This window comes from Anopheles ziemanni, chromosome X (assembly GCF_943734765.1).
Source record: "Anopheles ziemanni chromosome X, idAnoZiCoDA_A2_x.2, whole genome shotgun sequence".
Classification (NCBI taxonomy): Eukaryota; Metazoa; Arthropoda; class Insecta; order Diptera; family Culicidae; genus Anopheles; species Anopheles ziemanni.
Window position 1 is genome coordinate 2,096,133 of NC_080707.1, and position 18,496 is coordinate 2,114,628.

Here is an 18,496-nt window from a genome sequence, read left to right on the forward strand (position 1 = left end):
TCGGTTTTCCAGCGACAACGATTATGGCGGGGTTTCGGGGCCTGTGGGAAAACTGAGAAAGAAAAACAAAAAAACCTGGGTAAATCATCTCAGGGACCGAGCTGATGGCGCATGCGTTAGCAGCAATTTCTGTTTGCCTCCGCTCTAATGTTACGAAATTAACTCCCTTCACTCTCCCCCTCCCACCCTCGGGTAAGGTGTGCTTTTCGTTTTCCTTCGCCGTCGAAGAAAGTGAACTGAAGACACATTACACCGTGCGAAACCCCACGGGTTGGGGAAGGGGGTTGGAATGGTTGGTAATTGGCGGTGGCGCTGGGAAGCGGGCAATTTGTTGGGGGCCCGAAACAAAAAAGCCACCCCCCGCACACCCCTCGCACAGCAGCATCCCGGAAAAAAAGAAGCTCCATTTCACCTACGCAGGCCGTTTTTTGATGTTTTTTTGGTTTTCTTTTTTCTCGTACGGGGATTTTCCTTCCTACATCGCATCTCCGGCGCATCTCATCATTTTCGGCGAAAGTGAAACCGGTGCGGAGGCCATCGACCGGTACCCGGTGGCCAGCTAATTGAGGTACGTTCGATGGTTGCGTGCACTTGAGCAACCTGGCCTTGGTTGAATCTTTCCACATTTCCGTTGGCATTTTCCACTGGTGCAAGGTATCCCGAGGAGAGTCTACCCGGGTACGCCTACATTTCGGTGGAATGTTTTGTGGACCTAGAAGGGGTGGCACATGTTCTGCTTTTGTTCTGATGTCGTTCTAGAGCAGGGGTCGGCAATCATTTCATAAAGAGGGCCAGATGCACAAAAGAACCCGAAAGTGCAGAAAACGATAGTGTAAATTGTTTTAAAGTAATACTAAACCCAGTTGGATGAAGTACTATCAACTTTTCAAATAGCATAGATACATAAAAGTGGCATAGAATAAGATAAAATAGTTGCAATTTGGTTGGTATAAAATAAAAATAATAAGAGTATAAACGAGGTATTACCTCAGAAGTTTGGACGCGATTCGCGAGACTAGGAAATTTGACACTACGAAACCAAGCACGATAGGAAGAACAAGTCTAACATAACGTATATTAGAAAGTCGCCTAGTATTGAGTACCGCGTCCAACAGTTCCAATCTTAATTTTTGGGAAAAAACAACAGGAACAGAAACAGTTGGCGGGCCGGACTTTGCCGACCCCTGCTCCAGAGTACTTTCAGCCACAGAATGAATCACCTCCGGGAGATCTCTGGGACTCGCTCGGAGGAGGAACGACACTCTTCGCCGGTGGTGCGTCGGCTCCGGTGGAAGAAAAAGCGAGAGTGAAACACAATCAAAGCCCAAAAGATTGTATCTTGGCCGAAACAAACACAGGCGAACCAATCTTGACTCGTCCCCGATCCGATCCGAAGGGCCCGGACGACGACGACGACGACGACGCGCAGGGGGAGTGGAATCGGGGTGTGATCGCCCCGGGGATACTTTCGCCCCGGACCCCGGGTTGACCGAAAACCCCGTGCCGAAAAACGGCACATTCGCGGCTGGATTAATGGATTAATTAGCGGAATCCGTATCCCCAAAACTCCATCATACCGGGCGGCGATACCGTTTCGGGGCATCGAAAAGAGGGAGAGAGGGAGGGAGAGATGGATATACGAAGATACTAAAACAGGGTCAACGTCGTCGTGCGTCCGTCCGCCCGGTTTGACCCCAAAACGAGGCGCGAGCCGCCCAAAACCAGAGCCTCCCATGGTCGGATAGAGGTGCTGTTATTCAACGCTGGAATGCCAGGCACGGCGGGGGATCCGGGGGAGGTGGGTAGGTGGGAAAAACCACCCAGAAACCAGCGAGGCGTGCGAGTGATAATTGCTCCCGGTACAGTTAATGCTAGCTGAGCTCGTGATCGTGACGATGAAGTCCTGTTCTTAGCTTGGAAAAGTGGAAAACTCTGTCAGAACCGTCCGACACAAACAAACGAACGCAAGGTCGCAAGGGGGGGGGGACACATGAGGAGAAAGGTATCGATAGAGAAGAAGGCTTCCTCTGCTTTCTCCCAAGCGAGCAGACAGCATCGGTCAACGACCTCTATCTGCCAATTTGGCAGATGTATTGAACTGTGTGTGTTTCCCCAAATGTCACATTCCGTACGCTCGTAACGTAACTTGTGCAGGGAAAACTGTTTTGTTGGAGAAAATCGATTCTTAATTTCCTCCAAGGCTCTCTCAGGATTTTCTTCCTAGGCTGAAGTCAGCGCTCTAATCGCGTCAGGATTTGACAGACGAAAATGTTTGCGATTTGACAGATGACGTCGATCGTGCGATTTTATCCAACACTCCATCAATCGATTGATCTTCTCGGATGGTTTTTAAAATTATTTCATAAACTCTAAATTACGGGTTTCGTCTAGAAAAAATAACAAAATTCATTTAAATTTCCTCGAATTTTGAAAATAATAGAAACCACTGACAACTCCTGTCAGATTGGCGTTTTATGAAAAATAAAATCCTGTCTTTGCTTTTGGCGTTTGGAGATGGTTGCAAAAGGATAATGTATGTTACTCATCCCAACATATTTGCATCACATTTTTACCTACAATGATGAACACTTTTAAAGTGGCAGTTACTACATTCACGGGCGATACTGTTTTATTTACAGCAATAGTTCTCTTGAGCTTATTTTATTGTGCTTAATGTTATTATAATAATAATAATACAAAAGTATTAATGAATGCACAACTGAAGAGGCTTGTCCTTTGAATTGTACATTCTAACACAGCCTGTAAAGCCATGCTGTCATTTAATATTTTGACAAATTGAGGTGTTCCGACTTCATTTCCACCGGTAGCTCTTAATTTTGTGCTTGCTTCTTGCTTACATAAATTGTTGCTCGCTTCCAGGTAAAATACCGGCGCCGCTTGAAAGACCGTGGTCTAGATTCACGCTGGAAAAACAGACATACACACACACACACACAAACACAAATTAGCAAAACCGGGATTTATTTTCCAAAGTCCAAATTACCGACCGGGAGAAAAAGGTACCGCATGTGGTGCAAAATTTGGGGCCATCTTCTTTAGTTTTTCTCTCTTCCCCCTCCCCCCTCTTCCTCTCTCTCTGTGTGCGTCTTGTTTTATAATTAATTTCACTCATTAGCCGGGTGCACGCGTATGCGGGGCGCGCGAGCTCAACCCTATCGGAGGCATATTGCATATCGCAGCACGCTGTTTCTTTTTTTTTTATCGATTTCATCTGCAAAAGGCGCCCGACCCGTTAGTGGCCAGTGATTCCCAAAGCCTCCAGGATTTTCTCCCCCCACACCCGGTTGAGTTGCATTGCAGCGGGAGGGTGACAAAATGTTGGAAGAAAATCAAGGTCATCAAGGTCAACCCAGGTTTTGGGATTAAAACAGGAAGTTGCGTTCTATTTTTCGTAAAAACACTGTTAGGATGTTTGAATGTTGTATTTAATGTACGAAATTGATCAAATAGTTATATTAAAAGCATGCCATGGTTATAAGAAATACTACCGTTCAAAGTGGTCCTTTTCCCAAAACCGTTCAACGGGGGTTTTTTTTTTAAATATGGTGCAAAAAAGTGAAGCAGAAAAAGTGAACTCCTGTTTGTCAATACGTGTATCCCCAGAAAGCTATCGTTTTGAGCGGAATGCTCCCAAATATGAGTGCATTTTCCGGATGGAGAAGATTAGTGAACAATTTGAACACAATTTGATTTCAATCGGTTTCCTTTTCCAGTTTGTTTTTCGAAACGCAACGGCTAATAAACAACCGTTGGTTGGGTGTGAAAATAATCGCTGGAGAAGAAGAAAGTCGAAGAACCATTGAACCTAAAAGCCGAGGAAAGAACGCTAGCGGTAGTAAAAAAAGGGAAAAGGCAAACGAGAGGTAGTAAAAAAAAAGAAAAAACACTGAAAGAAAGAAAAACAAAATGGCAAGAAGAGATCGGTGTAAAAATAGTCACCCGGGAACCCGGGAATGCTATCGCTGCTGGCCCGTACGTGGTCCACGGGATCTTCATCTTCAATCAGTGGAATGAGCTTTTCCTTTACCCCCTCCCCCCCCCCCCTCCCTCCCCATCCGCCCCTCTTGCAGTTTTCTTTTCTCTTTAAATCAAACGTCGTAAAACATCTCGTTTCACCGCCAGTGCAAGACAAATATCTCATCCTCTCATTGTCCAGTTGGCGTGCGATATTAGTTTTCTTTTCCTTCGGGGCAAGGGGGTTGGTTTTTTTTTTGTGTGGTGGTTTGTGTCGCATGTGTTCGCGGAATGCGCGCGCCGGCCCGGAGAACCGGAAAGCCGCCGGATGCTTCCCTCTTACCGCGCACTCCGCGGGGATGGCGTTTTCCTTTTTCTCCGCCGCGCCGTGTGAAATCGTCGGTCGCGCGGGATTCGGTCGCGCAATTATGGTCGCGGTCGCGCACGAAAGTGAAAATTACACTCCGGTCAATTTTCCTTTTCCAGCACGTCGAATGATGCGCGGCGCAGTTTAGGGAGCCGGGCGAGCGAGCGGGAGAAAAGCTTGACAAAGACGCGAAGGAGATTGAGGGGTAGGTGGCAGAACGCAGGCGTGTAAGGTGAGCAGCCGCAAAGATCCGTTCGTAAAATTAAACAAGAATGGTTGAGTTGTAAATTTCAAATTTTACTTTTTGAGTTTCATTTAGGTAAGTGAAACAGCTTTGAATTACTCGAAAACAGTCTATTAGGTAAAGAAGACCAGCTTATAGTTATCTGAAAATGGTTAGTTAGGCAAATAAAACAGGTAATTTAAACTATGTTAAGTTATTATTATGTTTTAAGAAAAAAGTTATAAACTAACCGAGAAAGTCCGGGATAAGGCCTAATGTTAGGGAGGAAATGCCCGAACAACAAAAATGTCAGTTAGCGCATGTGGGCTCTAACAATACGGCAACGTCCGTCATACCTTAATAAATAAATAAAAATAAAAATAAAAAAGTTTTAAAACTAAAACATTAAGTTAGAAATAAAAATTTAACCGACCGGGAGGTAACAGAGATTGCGCCTCATACAGGTGCGCCCTCTATTGGTTAACAGCAGCGTGCAGCGTGCAGCAAGGTTGATTAAATAATAATTTTAAATGCTATGCGAAGGAAATCATATAAAGAAATCACACCGGGTATTATTGTCATACGCGTTTTGTGCGTTTTTTTTCTAAAACATATCGTAATACGCACATTCGGATTGATACCAACGTTTACTATTAGTTCGTAACTCACACAACACCAGACAACGTTTTGTTAGGATTTTATTTATTATATACTGTACAATCTTTGCCGTCAACATTACCATCAGTATTTTTTTACTATTCTATTTCGCTCCTAAACTTGCAAACAGCCTTGCAAACCCCTTCGGCATTCAGACTTAAGTTAAAGTAAACAATCGTAACCGTGTGAAATAGTTCATGCTACCGCCCTTATCGGTTACCTTCCTATCGAAACTTTGTGTACCGACGTTTGTGGTCCTCGGTGCGGCTTCCGGCGCCATCCAGAACGGATGACAGCTAACGTGGTCAGGCGTTGATGACTGATCAATGGAGTCTTCTCAGTGATATATTCTAACTTGTGACAGCTTTCACATACTTCGCGCCGGTCCCCTGGTCTGGATAGCTATCGTCTATATATTCAACATATTTCTCTCACTTATATACCTACTGTTTGCATGTATACCTACCAAAAAAAAGGCTGCCTTGGAGCCCAAGTCCTAATTATCTGTTGTTTGTTATTTGTTTGCTCTACGCAAGGTCTTTACAATCCCTATCTACTAAACATGCGCAGATTACTACCTTATCCTTATCGTTGTTGATTTACTATAGTCGGACGTGCTATATACAGGTCAAGTTATATAATGTACGTATGATACAATTATTTGTCCCAGCATTGACGCGTCAAAATGCAAACGTTAGCAGCACGAACTGCTTTTAAAACGTATCTTTTTCAGGCATATCTGGCGTCTACAAACTACAAACATATTTCAAGAAGAATATCGACTCTTTTTCTGTGTACGCAGGGTTTTTTTGTTCGGGTTTTTGTCCATTTTGGAAGAGTGGTAGAGGTGTCAGCAAATGGCAATGCGTTGAAATTTGTGTTCTTATCACTATGTGCGAAGGTTAACATTTAGCTTCGTTGTAAGAATATCATATGATTCAAAGTCAATTGGTAGACAAAGTAAAAAAGAAAGAACGCGCGGAACGTTATTACTATCCTTTAGTGAGAATATGCCCATTAACACACTGTCCTTTCCGGTCAAAAAAAGGCTAGATGAACATGGTCGGGAGAATTTTCTAATTATAATACGCATACCTAAATGTAACATAGTAGCAGAGGACAAAACTTCCAGATTTGGAAATTTATTGTTTCAAAATAATTAAGTCGTAAGAGATTAAACGTAAAAGTGATACAGATTTTACAAATCAACAGACAATTGCAGTAGCATTTTTGAACCGTCAAACGAAGCAAGCCTACTGTAAAGCACTTAACATGCTTACTGCTTGGAACTCCAAGTGCTTTTCGGTAAGCATAAAGGTAAGCAAACGTAGCCTTTTAAGTAGAAAAATATACTGGTGCGAGAGTTGCCCGTTGATTTGTAAAGGCTGTAACACCCGCAACAGATCGGAGTTGTCCGCGTAAAAAAAACATACACTTTGACAAATAGTAAGTGGGGCAAGCTGGAAAAGAACAAATGCGTGGCTTTGCGGTCAATTTGAAAGAACTCAGAATTTATAAACCATGAATTTTGTAGGAAGGAGCATAAATAAGATCAGCGAAAATGGTTGTTATCAATTGAAAGCACTTGAAAATTGACCCCAAAGCCAGACAGTTTGAATGTTTCCGGTGTACCCTTTTACCGTCCCTCTTACCAATACCGTACAACCAGTACAATTACAGCCGCTTCCGACGGACCCGGAAGCATAAATTAACGTTCGCACAGAGTGGTACTCACTCGATCGGTGCCAAATCCACCTCATTTTAAACGTATCGCACTAGTGACGAGAAGTTAAGAGAGGCCACCGGCGGGATGCTTACGGGGCTGGATTTACTCCCCTAGTGAATGAGGCAGTGCGGCCGTTGTCTCACTTCCACTGCGCGTCACTCCACCTCCGGCGGTTTCGCAACCATCCAACCGGCTCAGATAGTCGATGGCGTCCTTCGTTTGACGTTTGTGTGCCGTGCTCTCCGCATCCGCCTATGTGCGTGTGTGGGGAAAAGGGAAAGAAACGGTTGTTCAGGACGCGAGAAAGGGGAGCATTGGATGCTGGTTTTGCTTACGTTGGTGGTGAGGTTCAGAAACTCGTAGTATCTGCTGAGTGCCGCCACCATGCGCCGGAAGTCGTTATTTTTCAAATGTAACCGAGCGACGTGCTCGTGGACGGGCTCGTCCAGCACCAAGTGATAGATCAGCATGCATACGTGGCTGCCCATGTACGTGTGCTCCATATGATGTTCGGCCTTTTGCATCACTGGAAAACATATTTATTAGACATTAGCATTTAACGTTAGTTGATCAAGAAAGGAGGTGAGCAAAGGGCATTGGTATGGAAGTTGGACGATGGCGCACTTACATTTCGTTTCGGCGTCCTCCGCGTCGACGGTCCGGGCCGGTGTCTCAAGGATGGCATTCGTTTTGGCCTCTGCATGACTGCGCGTGAACAAACAAGTGAAAGAATATATAGTGAATTGAAGAAACATCACGTAGAAAGAGGGTATGTGGCTTACCTAGCCATTTCCTCCTGTTCTTCGAAATACTCCACCAGCGCCTTGATGCCTCCGCGACCCGTCTGCGCATCCTGGTACAGTAGCACCTGCTGGCGGTTGTGCTGGCTTGGGCGTGCCAGGTGCAGCAGTAGGGTGAGCACCAGCAGATGAAAATCGAACACGCACCGATGCGGTACGCACTCGGCTATCTGCAGCAACAGGTGCATGGTGATGTTGATCACGTCCGGCTGTTTGCCGACGAGGTGGGCTCCGTAAGCTGCAACGACGAAATGGTAATGATTTGATCAATTAGTGCTATCACAAGACGCGCGCGAACGTACCTTCTTCGTCGAAAGAGTGGGTCAGGGTGATGAGCATGTGCAGGATCGGTTTGAGCAGCTCGCGTAGCACCACGCCGGTACTCTCCTTCGGACTAGCATCGTCGGTTGGGTAGCGCATCAGGTTCGCGTCGAACTGGCGGTACATCTTGACCAGCACCTGCACCAGCAGACCGTCCCGGTGCTCGAGCAGGAAGCGCTGATTCTGGCGGTTGAGCAGGCTGACGTTGTTGAGCACGCGTAGGCAGCGCTCGATCTTGCGCAGCTTTGCCACCGTCTCCTCGTGCCAGTCGCTCGCCTGACCGGGCGGGACACGCTCGTAGCACTCGGCCACCGTCTTGATCAGGTGCTCGATGCCGCCCAGGTTGCGCAGCTCGTCCTTGAACCACTCGCCGGCCCGCTGCGAGGTAAGCGACAGCAGCGACTCCATCGCCAGCGAGCCGGCCGTCACACGCTCCGTGTCGATGTGCTTCGCCGCCTTGCCGACGCCCTTGATCTCCTCGCACAGCTCCTTGACGCGCTGGCGGATCTTCTGCAGCTGCTGCGTATGGCCGACGGCGTCCGAGCGGTGGTCGGTGTCGAGCAGGTTGAGCATCAGCTCCAGCGAGTCCCGGTCGAGGTCCATGTTCAGCTTGTCCTGCGAGAAGACGTACATGATCGCGGCCGTGCAGAGACCGAGGCTCGCGTCCTGGTGCGCATCCGAGAGCGACTTGAAGAAGCGCGTCACCACACCGTGCGCCCGCACGTGCATCTTGAACGCCGGCTTCATACACTTGGTGGCGAGCTGCAGTGCCGACAGGCAGCGCGTCGAGACGGGATTGTCCGGCTGCAGCGCGCTCAGGATGTACTCGACGTCGTCGTCCATCTCCTGGAACTCGCCGATCTCCTGCATCTGATGCGAGTTCTTCACGTTGCGCACGATGGTGTAGAACGGCTTGGCGTTCCGGTCACAGCGCATCCGGCCGCTTTCATCACCGCCACCGGCCGGCTCGTCATGGTGCTGGTGGCCGCCACTACTGTCCACATCACACTCCTGATAGTGACCGAACGAACCTTGGCTACCGATAGCGCTGCCACTCCCAGTGCTGCTCATACCCCCTGCGTGCGTGCCGCCAGCGATGTTACCGCCAAGCCCAGGGCCGCCCGAGGCCACCGCACCTCCGCCACCAGCGACCGCAGTCCAACCGGTCCGCAACCGTTTCGAGCGAGACGCCATTGCGACCGGTGCGCTTTCAGCATCGAAATCATTGTCATACTCAATCGAACCAGCACCAACGCCTCCGGCGGACGAGATCCCACTACCGTTGCTGCATCCTCCGGTGTTCTCACCGCCCACCGCATCCTCAGCCACCGCGAGACCCTGCAACAAAACCCCCGACTCGGCACCGCCATCACCGACACCGCCGCCAACGCCAACACCACCAACAACACCAACACTAGCGCCCGTGCCACTGCCGGCCGCCGTTACCCCATTCACCGCACCGCCGTCCACACCGCCCGCCGGTGGGTTGCCGTTGTCGTCCCATTTGTGCTTGTAGACGTGTCGCTTCTTGGTATCGGCCGCCCCACCGACCGCCGAACCGACCAGTGGTCGGCTTTTGAAGATTGTGCCCTTCTTCTGCAGCACCAAGCGCATCGGTGCAGCCGGGGGTGCCAGCGCTGGTGGCTCGATCGTACCTTCTCGCTTTCCTCCAGCGCCACCGACGGCATCCGGCCCGATTGGCGCATGATCCACCAAACGGGTGGCCCCGTTTTGTCGCAGCTGTACATCCTCCTGCATGTCACCGGTTGTGCTGGAGGCGGTCACCAACGGCGGACACTGGGCCGTGGAAGTCTGCGGTAGCGACAGCTCCTGCGGCGCACCGGTAGTATCGGCCATCGCAGCGTAGTCTACCGGTACGACATTCTTTTTCTTTCGGCTGTACTGACGCGTAGCGGCTGGCTTGGTTGCGCTGGCTGCCGGTACCTTAAGCGAATCGGAACCGCTCCGAAGGCTACCAGCCCCAACGCCCTCACTGCACGCTTGTTGCGCGTGGTCTCGGTCAATCTCGGCCACGGCGACCTCGGCGATATCGTTCACCTCGGGCAGCGGCGTCGAAGTGGCTACCTCCGCATCCGGTTCTTCCTGCTGCAGCGCCTTACGTGACCGTTTTTCGCTCATACTGCTGGCGATCACATTGTTGTTGTTGTTGTTAGTGTTTTTGCGACTTCGACCCCCCGCTCGGCCGACTCTTAGGGTGAGCTGTTTCGCAGGCTGCTCCACTGCAGGTGCCTGCTGCTGCTGCTGCTGCTCCTTGTCCTCCGTGAGATGCTTCGTTTTGTTACGCGTAACGCGACGCGCACTATCGGTAGCGTCGTCGAATTTACCAGTCGCTTGCGCTAGGTTGATCTTCAGCACTTCAACCCGTTCCTCCGGCTGTTGGCGTTCGTTGGCGGCTGCCGGGGCCGATTGTGAGACCACTTCGACAGCCGGAACCGATGGTGTAGCGGTTGCAAATGCGTTCAGCTGCTGCTGCTGGTGATGGGATTGGTTGTTATCCTGCGTGTTTTCACCCTCCGAGTATACGTCCGATGGGGGTGCTGCTGCGGTAGAACTGTTTTGCGACAACTCCAGGTCACTGCCGCAGTCGCTTGAGCCGCGGCTGTGAATGATCTGACAGTCCTCCCCGGGCTCCTGTAGTGTGTGCTTAGGCGTGTTATCCGATGACGCGCTGCCCAGGATGGAGCTCTGGGAGTCAAAGTCATCCCCACCGGATAGCGAGGATAGCGTGCGGAACACCTCGTACGTGTCCGTACCGGGTAGGGGAAAGCTGTGCCGTGGGGCGCGGGTTCCAGTCGTCTCGCCAACCGAAGGTCCCGCTACCACCGCACCCGACGATGGTGGCCGTATCTGTTGTTGTTGCTGCTGCTGTTGTGAGAAATAGTTCGGACTGGACACAGTCGACGAAGACACGGGTGGTGGTGGTGGCGGTGGTAGATCTGCTGTTGAAGCTGCGGCTACTGCTGTCGTGGTGGATGTTGTTGCGGTCGCCTCGCTACTGAACCAACGTCGGCCCGATTCGTCCTCCAGCGCAGTGTCTTCGCTCGCAGCCGTCACGTCCGCGGGCTTGTTCCGTTTCGAAGACAAATGATGGCGGGCACGTTCGCGCTCAATCGCCCGCTTCTTGAAGTTGTACTTGCTGCTGCTCTTGCTTTCCTTCAGCTTACCCCCCACGCTGGCGGTGTTCGCACCCGATCCGGCACCTGTCGTGCTGCTGATCAACGGTTTGCCTCCCAGCGAAATTTTTATCTTCAATTCCGACTTCGACACCGAACCGGCATCGGAACCGGCAGCACACGAGGAAACGTACGCGACCGGCCGTGCCGAGGAGAGATTGTCTTCCAAAGTAGATGCAGTAGGCCCAGTTTGCTGCGACGTTTTCAAGCAACCACCAGTCGATTTCGGCGTTGTTAACGACTCGGACGAATTTACCTCGACTCCCGGTGGTGCATCCTCAACCGGTACATGCTGCTGTTGTTGCTGCTGTTGTTGATTATTACAAGGTGGCTCTTCGTTGTCCGTTATCAGCATCGACGTTCCCTGGAATATTCAATAGAGGTGTTACAGTAAAGAAGATATGGGTAACTGCATTTCTATGCATTCAAAATAGGCCACTTCACTTGTCGAAACATGCGGTAAGCAAAAAGGTTTTACATCGATCGCAATGAGCTATGCGTTATTGGAGCATTCTAGAGGGAGCATTTGGCACGGTACCAGCTGTTGACACTATTGGCCATCGTAGCAAGGAAAACACAATGTAGAAGAGATGACCTACTATTGAAATGAAGCATTCCAGTTGAAGTCTGACAGCTAAAAGAACATGAAACCTGAACAGACCCGTACTGTATTATGACAATCTCAAGCGATAATACGCACTCATACAGATTGCAGATGTGTGCGTCTTGTAAATGAAGTTACAGCCAAATGTAACTAATGTTCGATGTGTACACATGGCAGTTTTTGTTGGCGTGTGTGCGGGCAGTGGCATTACAGTGGTCGATGGCCAAACATTTCTGGCGGCAAAAATGGCTCAACTCTTTCACAATGCCACCACTGCCTTCGATTGTATGACGAACGGGACGAGTTACAGATCTTCCGGGGGAAAACTAGCTGTAGAAAGTTATGTTTTTTTTTGTTATATCGGATGGGAAACTTTTCTGTCTTTAACATTACTACGTTTGGCAATGGAAGTTGTTTGTATTAGCTGATAAAGTTATAAACAGCGGTAATAAACTATTCAAGATCCGTAACCTTACCAGAAAATTATGGTAAATTGTAACATTAACCGACATAATTTCATTGCCACTTTCATAGACGTCTTCACTAGATGCACATGTGTGTGTACAACCAATCGTAGGTCCAATTGTTCCTGGCATATGTATAACTCATATGTTATCACCCACTGTACACTCTGCTGCAATATTGAGCACTCGAAAGAAGATATTTATTATCGGGTTTTTGGACTGCTCTGTTAATAGTGCACCACACAATGCTGCTATCGGATGAGTTGTTAAGCTGGTTTACAGTGTTAATATCAATGAACAAATATGAACTTGGTTGAATACCTTTCGTTTCTAAAGCATATACGATACCATTTTTAAAACTGTTATCTGAGGTAGCCAAAGAAACTTGAGGAGATAGCCTACTTTTAAAGCCCGTTCACTCCAGATGACGTCTGTCAAGGGACTAAATGGCCGTACCTGAACTGACAGCGTCTGGTAAATAAAAAGGGCGCACCGAAATATGCCGTTAGCCCTTCGTTCGTAGTACGGTCCGCGGTGACTTTAACCCGGCGGGACTTGTGTGCGTGAACTGCGATGGCTTCCATATGGCATCGGTTGCCAGTGTGTGTATAAATGGAAGGGATCACGATGGGCGATGAGCGTGCAATTTTGGCGGCAAACATAGTCCAGCCCTTTAAAGCGCAATTGTGAATAACAATGTCACAAACGTGCTCCTTTTGTTCATAAGATGTTCCACCATCGCAAACCGTGAAAACTCATAGCCGAAGCCTTACAATGTATGGCGCTAGCAAGTATTCCCAACACGTTTCACGACACACTCCGCCTTTAAGTACTGCACATCATAAATACCGTGTAGTGAGTTTAAAAGAAGGCAACAGGATGAAGGAACTTTGTTAGCTTAGACCTAGACATGTTCTATTTTTGATAACTCGTTGAATAGAATACCTTAAGCCAACAGGCAATTCAAGTGCAACGATATGCAAAATTAAAAATTAATACCTATAGCATTGAAATCACGTTTTTCAGACTTTTCTTTAAATTAGGTTTCTATAATAAAAATGATTCATAAAGCATAGATAATATAAAGTAAGCGCTACGAAAGCACAACTCCCTTTTCCCGCTATACAACAACAAAATCTATACATAAATTATAAATAGAAATAAATTGAAATCCTACCTTGGAGATACGCAATAAGATTGGACGATGCTCGGATATCGATGGGGAAGGTAGGCAACTCGTGGCGATGGCTGGTTTAGATGAGAGCGATTCGCTGTCACCATCACCGGAAGACGATTGTCGTGGTGAGTATTCCTTCGACGCCGCTTGCAGGGACGATGAATCCGGAGTGGACCCATGATCAGACGATGTGTTTTGAGTTGGCTGTGCCCGGGATGTAACCGTTCTGGCTCGTTCGTAATCATTACTGTCATCTTCATCCTCGTTGTAGTTGATGACGCGATTGCGGATGCGGGATGAGTTGCGCTTCGGCTGCGATTCCGCTGCTTCTGTGCCTCCCAAAGCCGATGATATCCCGTCGATGGTTCCCGCCTCCGTTGTTTCTTTGCGTGCCCGCTTTGGCTTTTTCTCTTTCTTTTCTTTCTTGCTTGGCGGTCTACCTACCGGTTTACGACTCACCGCTGGTTCAGAGGCAGCAACCTCGGACGAGGCTCGTTTCTTCTTCCGTGGTGCTTTTTCCTTCACCGGTTGTAACGGCAACATCGGTGGCTGTGGTGCACCGTACGTCATCATTCCATCGGTTGTCCCGGCGTGCAGCAGCCCACCAACGTTCGCCGATTGTGGACCGGTTGGGGAGACCTGCGGGGTAGCCGCCGACAGAGGTAGCTGGTGCTGCTGGTAAAAGTGCTGTGGAGGCGTCGTGCTCGAGTGGTTCCACATATCGGTGGCCACCGCACCTTGTGCGACCTCAAAGGGAGAATTGTGCGGCAGGAAGCCACCGTGTTGTTGTAGGTCTCCGGGTGGCATTGGGGGAGGGAGGACGGTATTGCGACTTTTGAAGAACTTCCGCGGTCGGGCCGGTTCTTCCACGGATGATCCGAGCATATTCGAGATGGCATCTGAAGAGTCGCCGGCTCCCGCGCCAAGCTCCAGACTGGGTTCTTTCGGATTAACATTTCCGTAGTCAACCACTGCGATCCGGTTTGAAAGCAGAAAAGAATGGTTAATATTTGTTTGATTCGGTATTATCTGTGTGCAAGAGATCAAAATATTTTACAGTGCGGTAAGACAAATTCTCACTACTTGTTCACCAGTTACTAGATTATTTTTAATACAGCGAAGGCTCTAGAGTTATATTATAACCAAAAAAAAAAACAATGTACAAAAAATAAGAATAATAAGCGGTACACCTACCATAGCCCCGATTGCGAATGGATGTGAAGCTAGTTATTCCCCAGCGGCCGACCAGCCCTGCCGAACGACGAGGTGCCGGACAGTTTTCCTTCCGGCGTTCCTTCAACAGCGACTCGAGCGGGACGACTACTCCCTGGGGTTTGCTCCACTTGGACATATTTACTGCTTGCTTTTGCGCTTACAACGTATTTTTCACAACGATGCGTCAGTTTCAGCTGAATCTTGACCACAGTACGGTGAACTTCCTGAGAATGCGATTGTCTACTCCTTCAGAAACCGTTTTACAACCGACAACGGCTACGTACGCATTCCGACTGACTGGTCCGATGCTGTGCTACGCCGCTCTGGGGTTCCTTACGTTCCCGACCAGCCATAAGATTCATTGCAACTCAGGGTGATGCTTAACTCTTCCCGTGTGTTTTTGGTGTAAAGTTTTTCCTCAGCATTTAGTTTGCACCTCGGCTGGAAAGTTCCATACCGGTCGCTAGTACATAGCTGACCTTTACGGCTCCTTGGTTTTCAGAGTTGCTGCGGACAGCTAACATCCATTTTGCTTCCTAAAAAGAAAGAAAATATTCCGTTTATTCTCAACAGTTTACCACATCCGTCTATGCAAAAATTTCACCGAAGCCGGCAAAGAAAACTCTTCCAAGCGCTTGAAAGTTCCTAAGGAGTAAAGAAAATTCTGTCCGTAACCTTTGGGATAACTGGATAACGTACTTCTTCTTCTTCTTCTTCTTCTTGGCGTAACGACCTCTTGGCCATGCCTGCCCGTTAAGGGCTTCCGAGACTTGTTTCCCTGTTGTACGTGGATAGTCAGTCCTCTCGTACAGGGGAGGGTCCGGTCTCGGTTGGGATTCGAACCCACGCCGTCGAGGTGGTGAGGGATAACGTACTTCTAGGATGTTGAATCGCACGCTTTAATGTGATGGATGGAAGGGTTGATCGTAGCCGTTTACGGTTGAATGTTGAATGGAGCGCATCATTGCTTCTTTATATTCTTTCCAGTTTGTGCGTTGATTGCAGGGTCGGCAAACATGGATTCCTTTGCGTTGTTCACAATCTCGTTTCAACATCATACGTTTAAAGTTAAAAATAATGGAAAAAAGCCACGGAAAGCAGGAGCATAACTTCGAGAAAACGCTGCTTACAGCGAACCATAACAATTAATCAGTTAACATGTCCACTAATTTTATTTACGAATTGCCGGAAGATCACACTCACAATATTTTCGAAAGATACTTTGGGGGGACCGCTAAAATCGTTGTGACTTCTTGAGTCCCGGTTTCGACGACTTCTTATTATAATTTCTTAGCACTGACCCGCCCCGACATGGCCGGAACAGGATTGAACGTGTTTTTTCCACTTTTTTAAATAATATATATTTCTGATCTCAGCACAAAGTAAGCGGAGACGTTATGAGCGGTCGACTTTTTTTCTCTTTTTCACTTTACTACAAAAACATTGCACCAATACACTGACGAAGAGCAAAGGATGTGAAACGTATCTCATGACAACCCATTTCACGTGTATATGTATGTTCGTCAAGACACCGCACCAGCACTGTCGACGTTGCTGGTGGTGCATGAAAAAAAGGAGAGCATCTATATTTGTACCTACGACCAACGGTGTAGGGGGGGAGGGGGTAATACGCACCCCTTGAGGAAAACTATAAAATTTTCTAACAACTTGGCTCTTGATTGTTGATTTTAGTAGCTTTTTTTTTGCTAAGAAAAACGTAATTTTTTCAGTTTCGAAAAAGTTCAATTTTTGATCGATCTGTATCTGGTTGAGGCTAAACGCACCTTTGCTAGGGGTAATACGCACCACAACAAAGGGGCAATACGCACCACAACAAAGGGCAATACGCACCACAACAAAGAAGCAACATCCACCGTCAAATAAAGATAGTTTGTTTACAAACTGGTGCATTTTACCCCGACATACTGGGTGCATATTGCACCCATTCATAGTTGAACACATTTTCAACTAAAATATGAGTAAATCTGCATACTTTCCGAAATTTTCATGAACAGTCTTAAGCACTGATTCTCAAGCCACTACATTTTGTATTTCTCGTGGGTAAATATCGGGTTTTGCACTTAATATTCCTTAGCGGAATGGTACGTCCAGTTCCAGTTCAGCGGTGCATCAGAGCGGATTGATAGCAGTGGACGTGGTTTCCTTTTTGTTTTACGTCAGGGAAATCTTCTAAAGATACGTGGTAACGCCGAGCTGGAGCTCACGTCAAACAAATCCTAGCTGCCGCACATCTCGTGCTGTTTGAGTCAATCAAGCGGGCCACGAGTTTTTGTGTCCTGACCATCGGAAGGAATTATCCCTCCCGTGGACGGCGGGTGGACATATGGCTATTATAGCCGGTCCTAAAGGACGAGCCCCTTGTTAGGAGTTCGGACAGAGTCAGTACGCCTCTGATTACGAGTAAGGGAAAAATTGTTCGACTTAGCGTAGGAGGATATACCCCGACTCGCATACCTAAAGAAGAAGAAGAAGAATGGTACGTTATAACAAATCTGTCTGAGCTGAGAATGATTTTGTTTTGCGTTTATTTCGTGTTTCTGTTGATGTAGAGCTATCAAACTCACAGAGTGACCATATTTTAGTTTGATCTTACAGGGTGACTACGTTTTACGCGTCCAAAACTCGTTGTTCAAGGGAAATGGGAAAGGGTGCGTATTGCCTCAGGGGTGCGTATTACCCCAGGCACCCCTAACAAAACGTGGAAGCCAACCAGTTGGCTGAGAGTGAAAGTATATGATTCTTTCGCTAACGGAATTTAACATGCCCTCGCATTGGGGTCGTGGAGACAATTATTTAAAGACGAACTTAACCAATATGTTCTATATGTTGGATCTAATGAATGAAAATCCTTCGATTCAATCCGTGAATGAACAAACGGAACACAATCCTTGTCGACTCAGAATGTCTGTCACAAAACCCCCACCTCAGCCGTTTGGACACGCAAATGCGTAGATTTGAACACATACACGTACATCTATAACAGAACACTAGGGACCAACGCGAAGGTGTAGAACGAAAGCATCGAAAAGTAATTAAAAGTAGTAAGTAAAAGAAAAGAAAATGGACGCAGCGTTTTAGCAAAGGGTATATTAAAAATCTGGCGCGGGACGAATTCGATGTCTTTCACACGGAACCACGAATATTTTATCTCAAAATACGGTAGATATTTGGCATCCTACGCCACCATATAAACAAACGTTTTCTTTGCCTACTGGCTAGTATGGTACAATTCTTACACACTGACAAAAAAGCAAGTCGATATAATTGAAGCGATAAATGGTTGATGGCCACTCTGCTTTAAATTTACCTGTTCAACCAAAAGCTGGTGAAATGCTCGGGCTTTGCCGAGCTATTCAATACGAAGTCGATGTGTTTTATTGTTGTCTGATGTTATTGTGAATTCATCTGCTAATCCGTCATGGCTGCCGCTTGGACATGACGTTTTGCAGCGTCCGACGCGATACTGCTACGGATTTCAATATAGTTGGTCTTTTAAAACGTGCACGATACAATTTGTTTCCGATTTTGTGTTTTCTTGCGCTTTCTAGCTGCTTAAGCTGTGATTTCACTGTGTGTACGAGAGTAAACTCTACTAAACACTCGGATGTCAGGGACACAACCGTGGTACTGCGTTGACGATGAACTAAACGATCTCGATATGGTTGAACACGTCGCTGTATGCGTGTCACAATGTGCACCGAATCGCCGCACCATGGATGCATGCGCCTACACACACTGAGCGAACCCCATTC

The 18,496-nt window shown here is 47.8% G+C and overlaps 1 protein-coding gene across 1 annotated transcript; it reads right to left on the bottom strand.

The window, feature by feature from the left end:
• Window positions 1–7,050: 7,050 nt before the first annotated feature.
• LOC131290499 (protein wings apart-like) lies at window positions 7,051–18,272 on the bottom strand. Its single transcript, XM_058319648.1, has 9 exons — window positions 18,052–18,272; window positions 14,703–15,259; window positions 13,509–14,479; window positions 11,150–11,627; window positions 8,051–10,969; window positions 7,731–7,986; window positions 7,577–7,653; window positions 7,284–7,474; window positions 7,051–7,200 (listed from the first exon to the last, which is right to left on the bottom strand). Exons 2-9 carry the CDS (start codon window positions 14,857–14,859, stop codon window positions 7,051–7,053), a joined length of 5,199 nt encoding a protein of 1,732 aa, XP_058175631.1. The 5' UTR covers window positions 14,860–15,259; window positions 18,052–18,272.
• Window positions 18,273–18,496: the final 224 nt, after the last annotated feature.

Bases quoted from the DNA above. Each gene is read 5' to 3' on its own strand.
- LOC131290499 (XM_058319648.1), bottom strand. From the start codon at position 14,859: ATGTCCAAGTGGAGCAAACCCCAGGGAGTAGTCGTCCCGCTCGAGTCG. The intron at 14,480-14,702 runs GTAGGTGTACCG...ACCGGATCGCAG, and splicing joins CATTCGCAATCGGGGCTATG to TGGTTGACTACGGAAATGTT. The intron at 7,201-7,283 runs GTAAGCAAAACC...ACACGCACATAG, and splicing joins TTCTGAACCTCACCACCAAC to GCGGATGCGGAGAGCACGGC.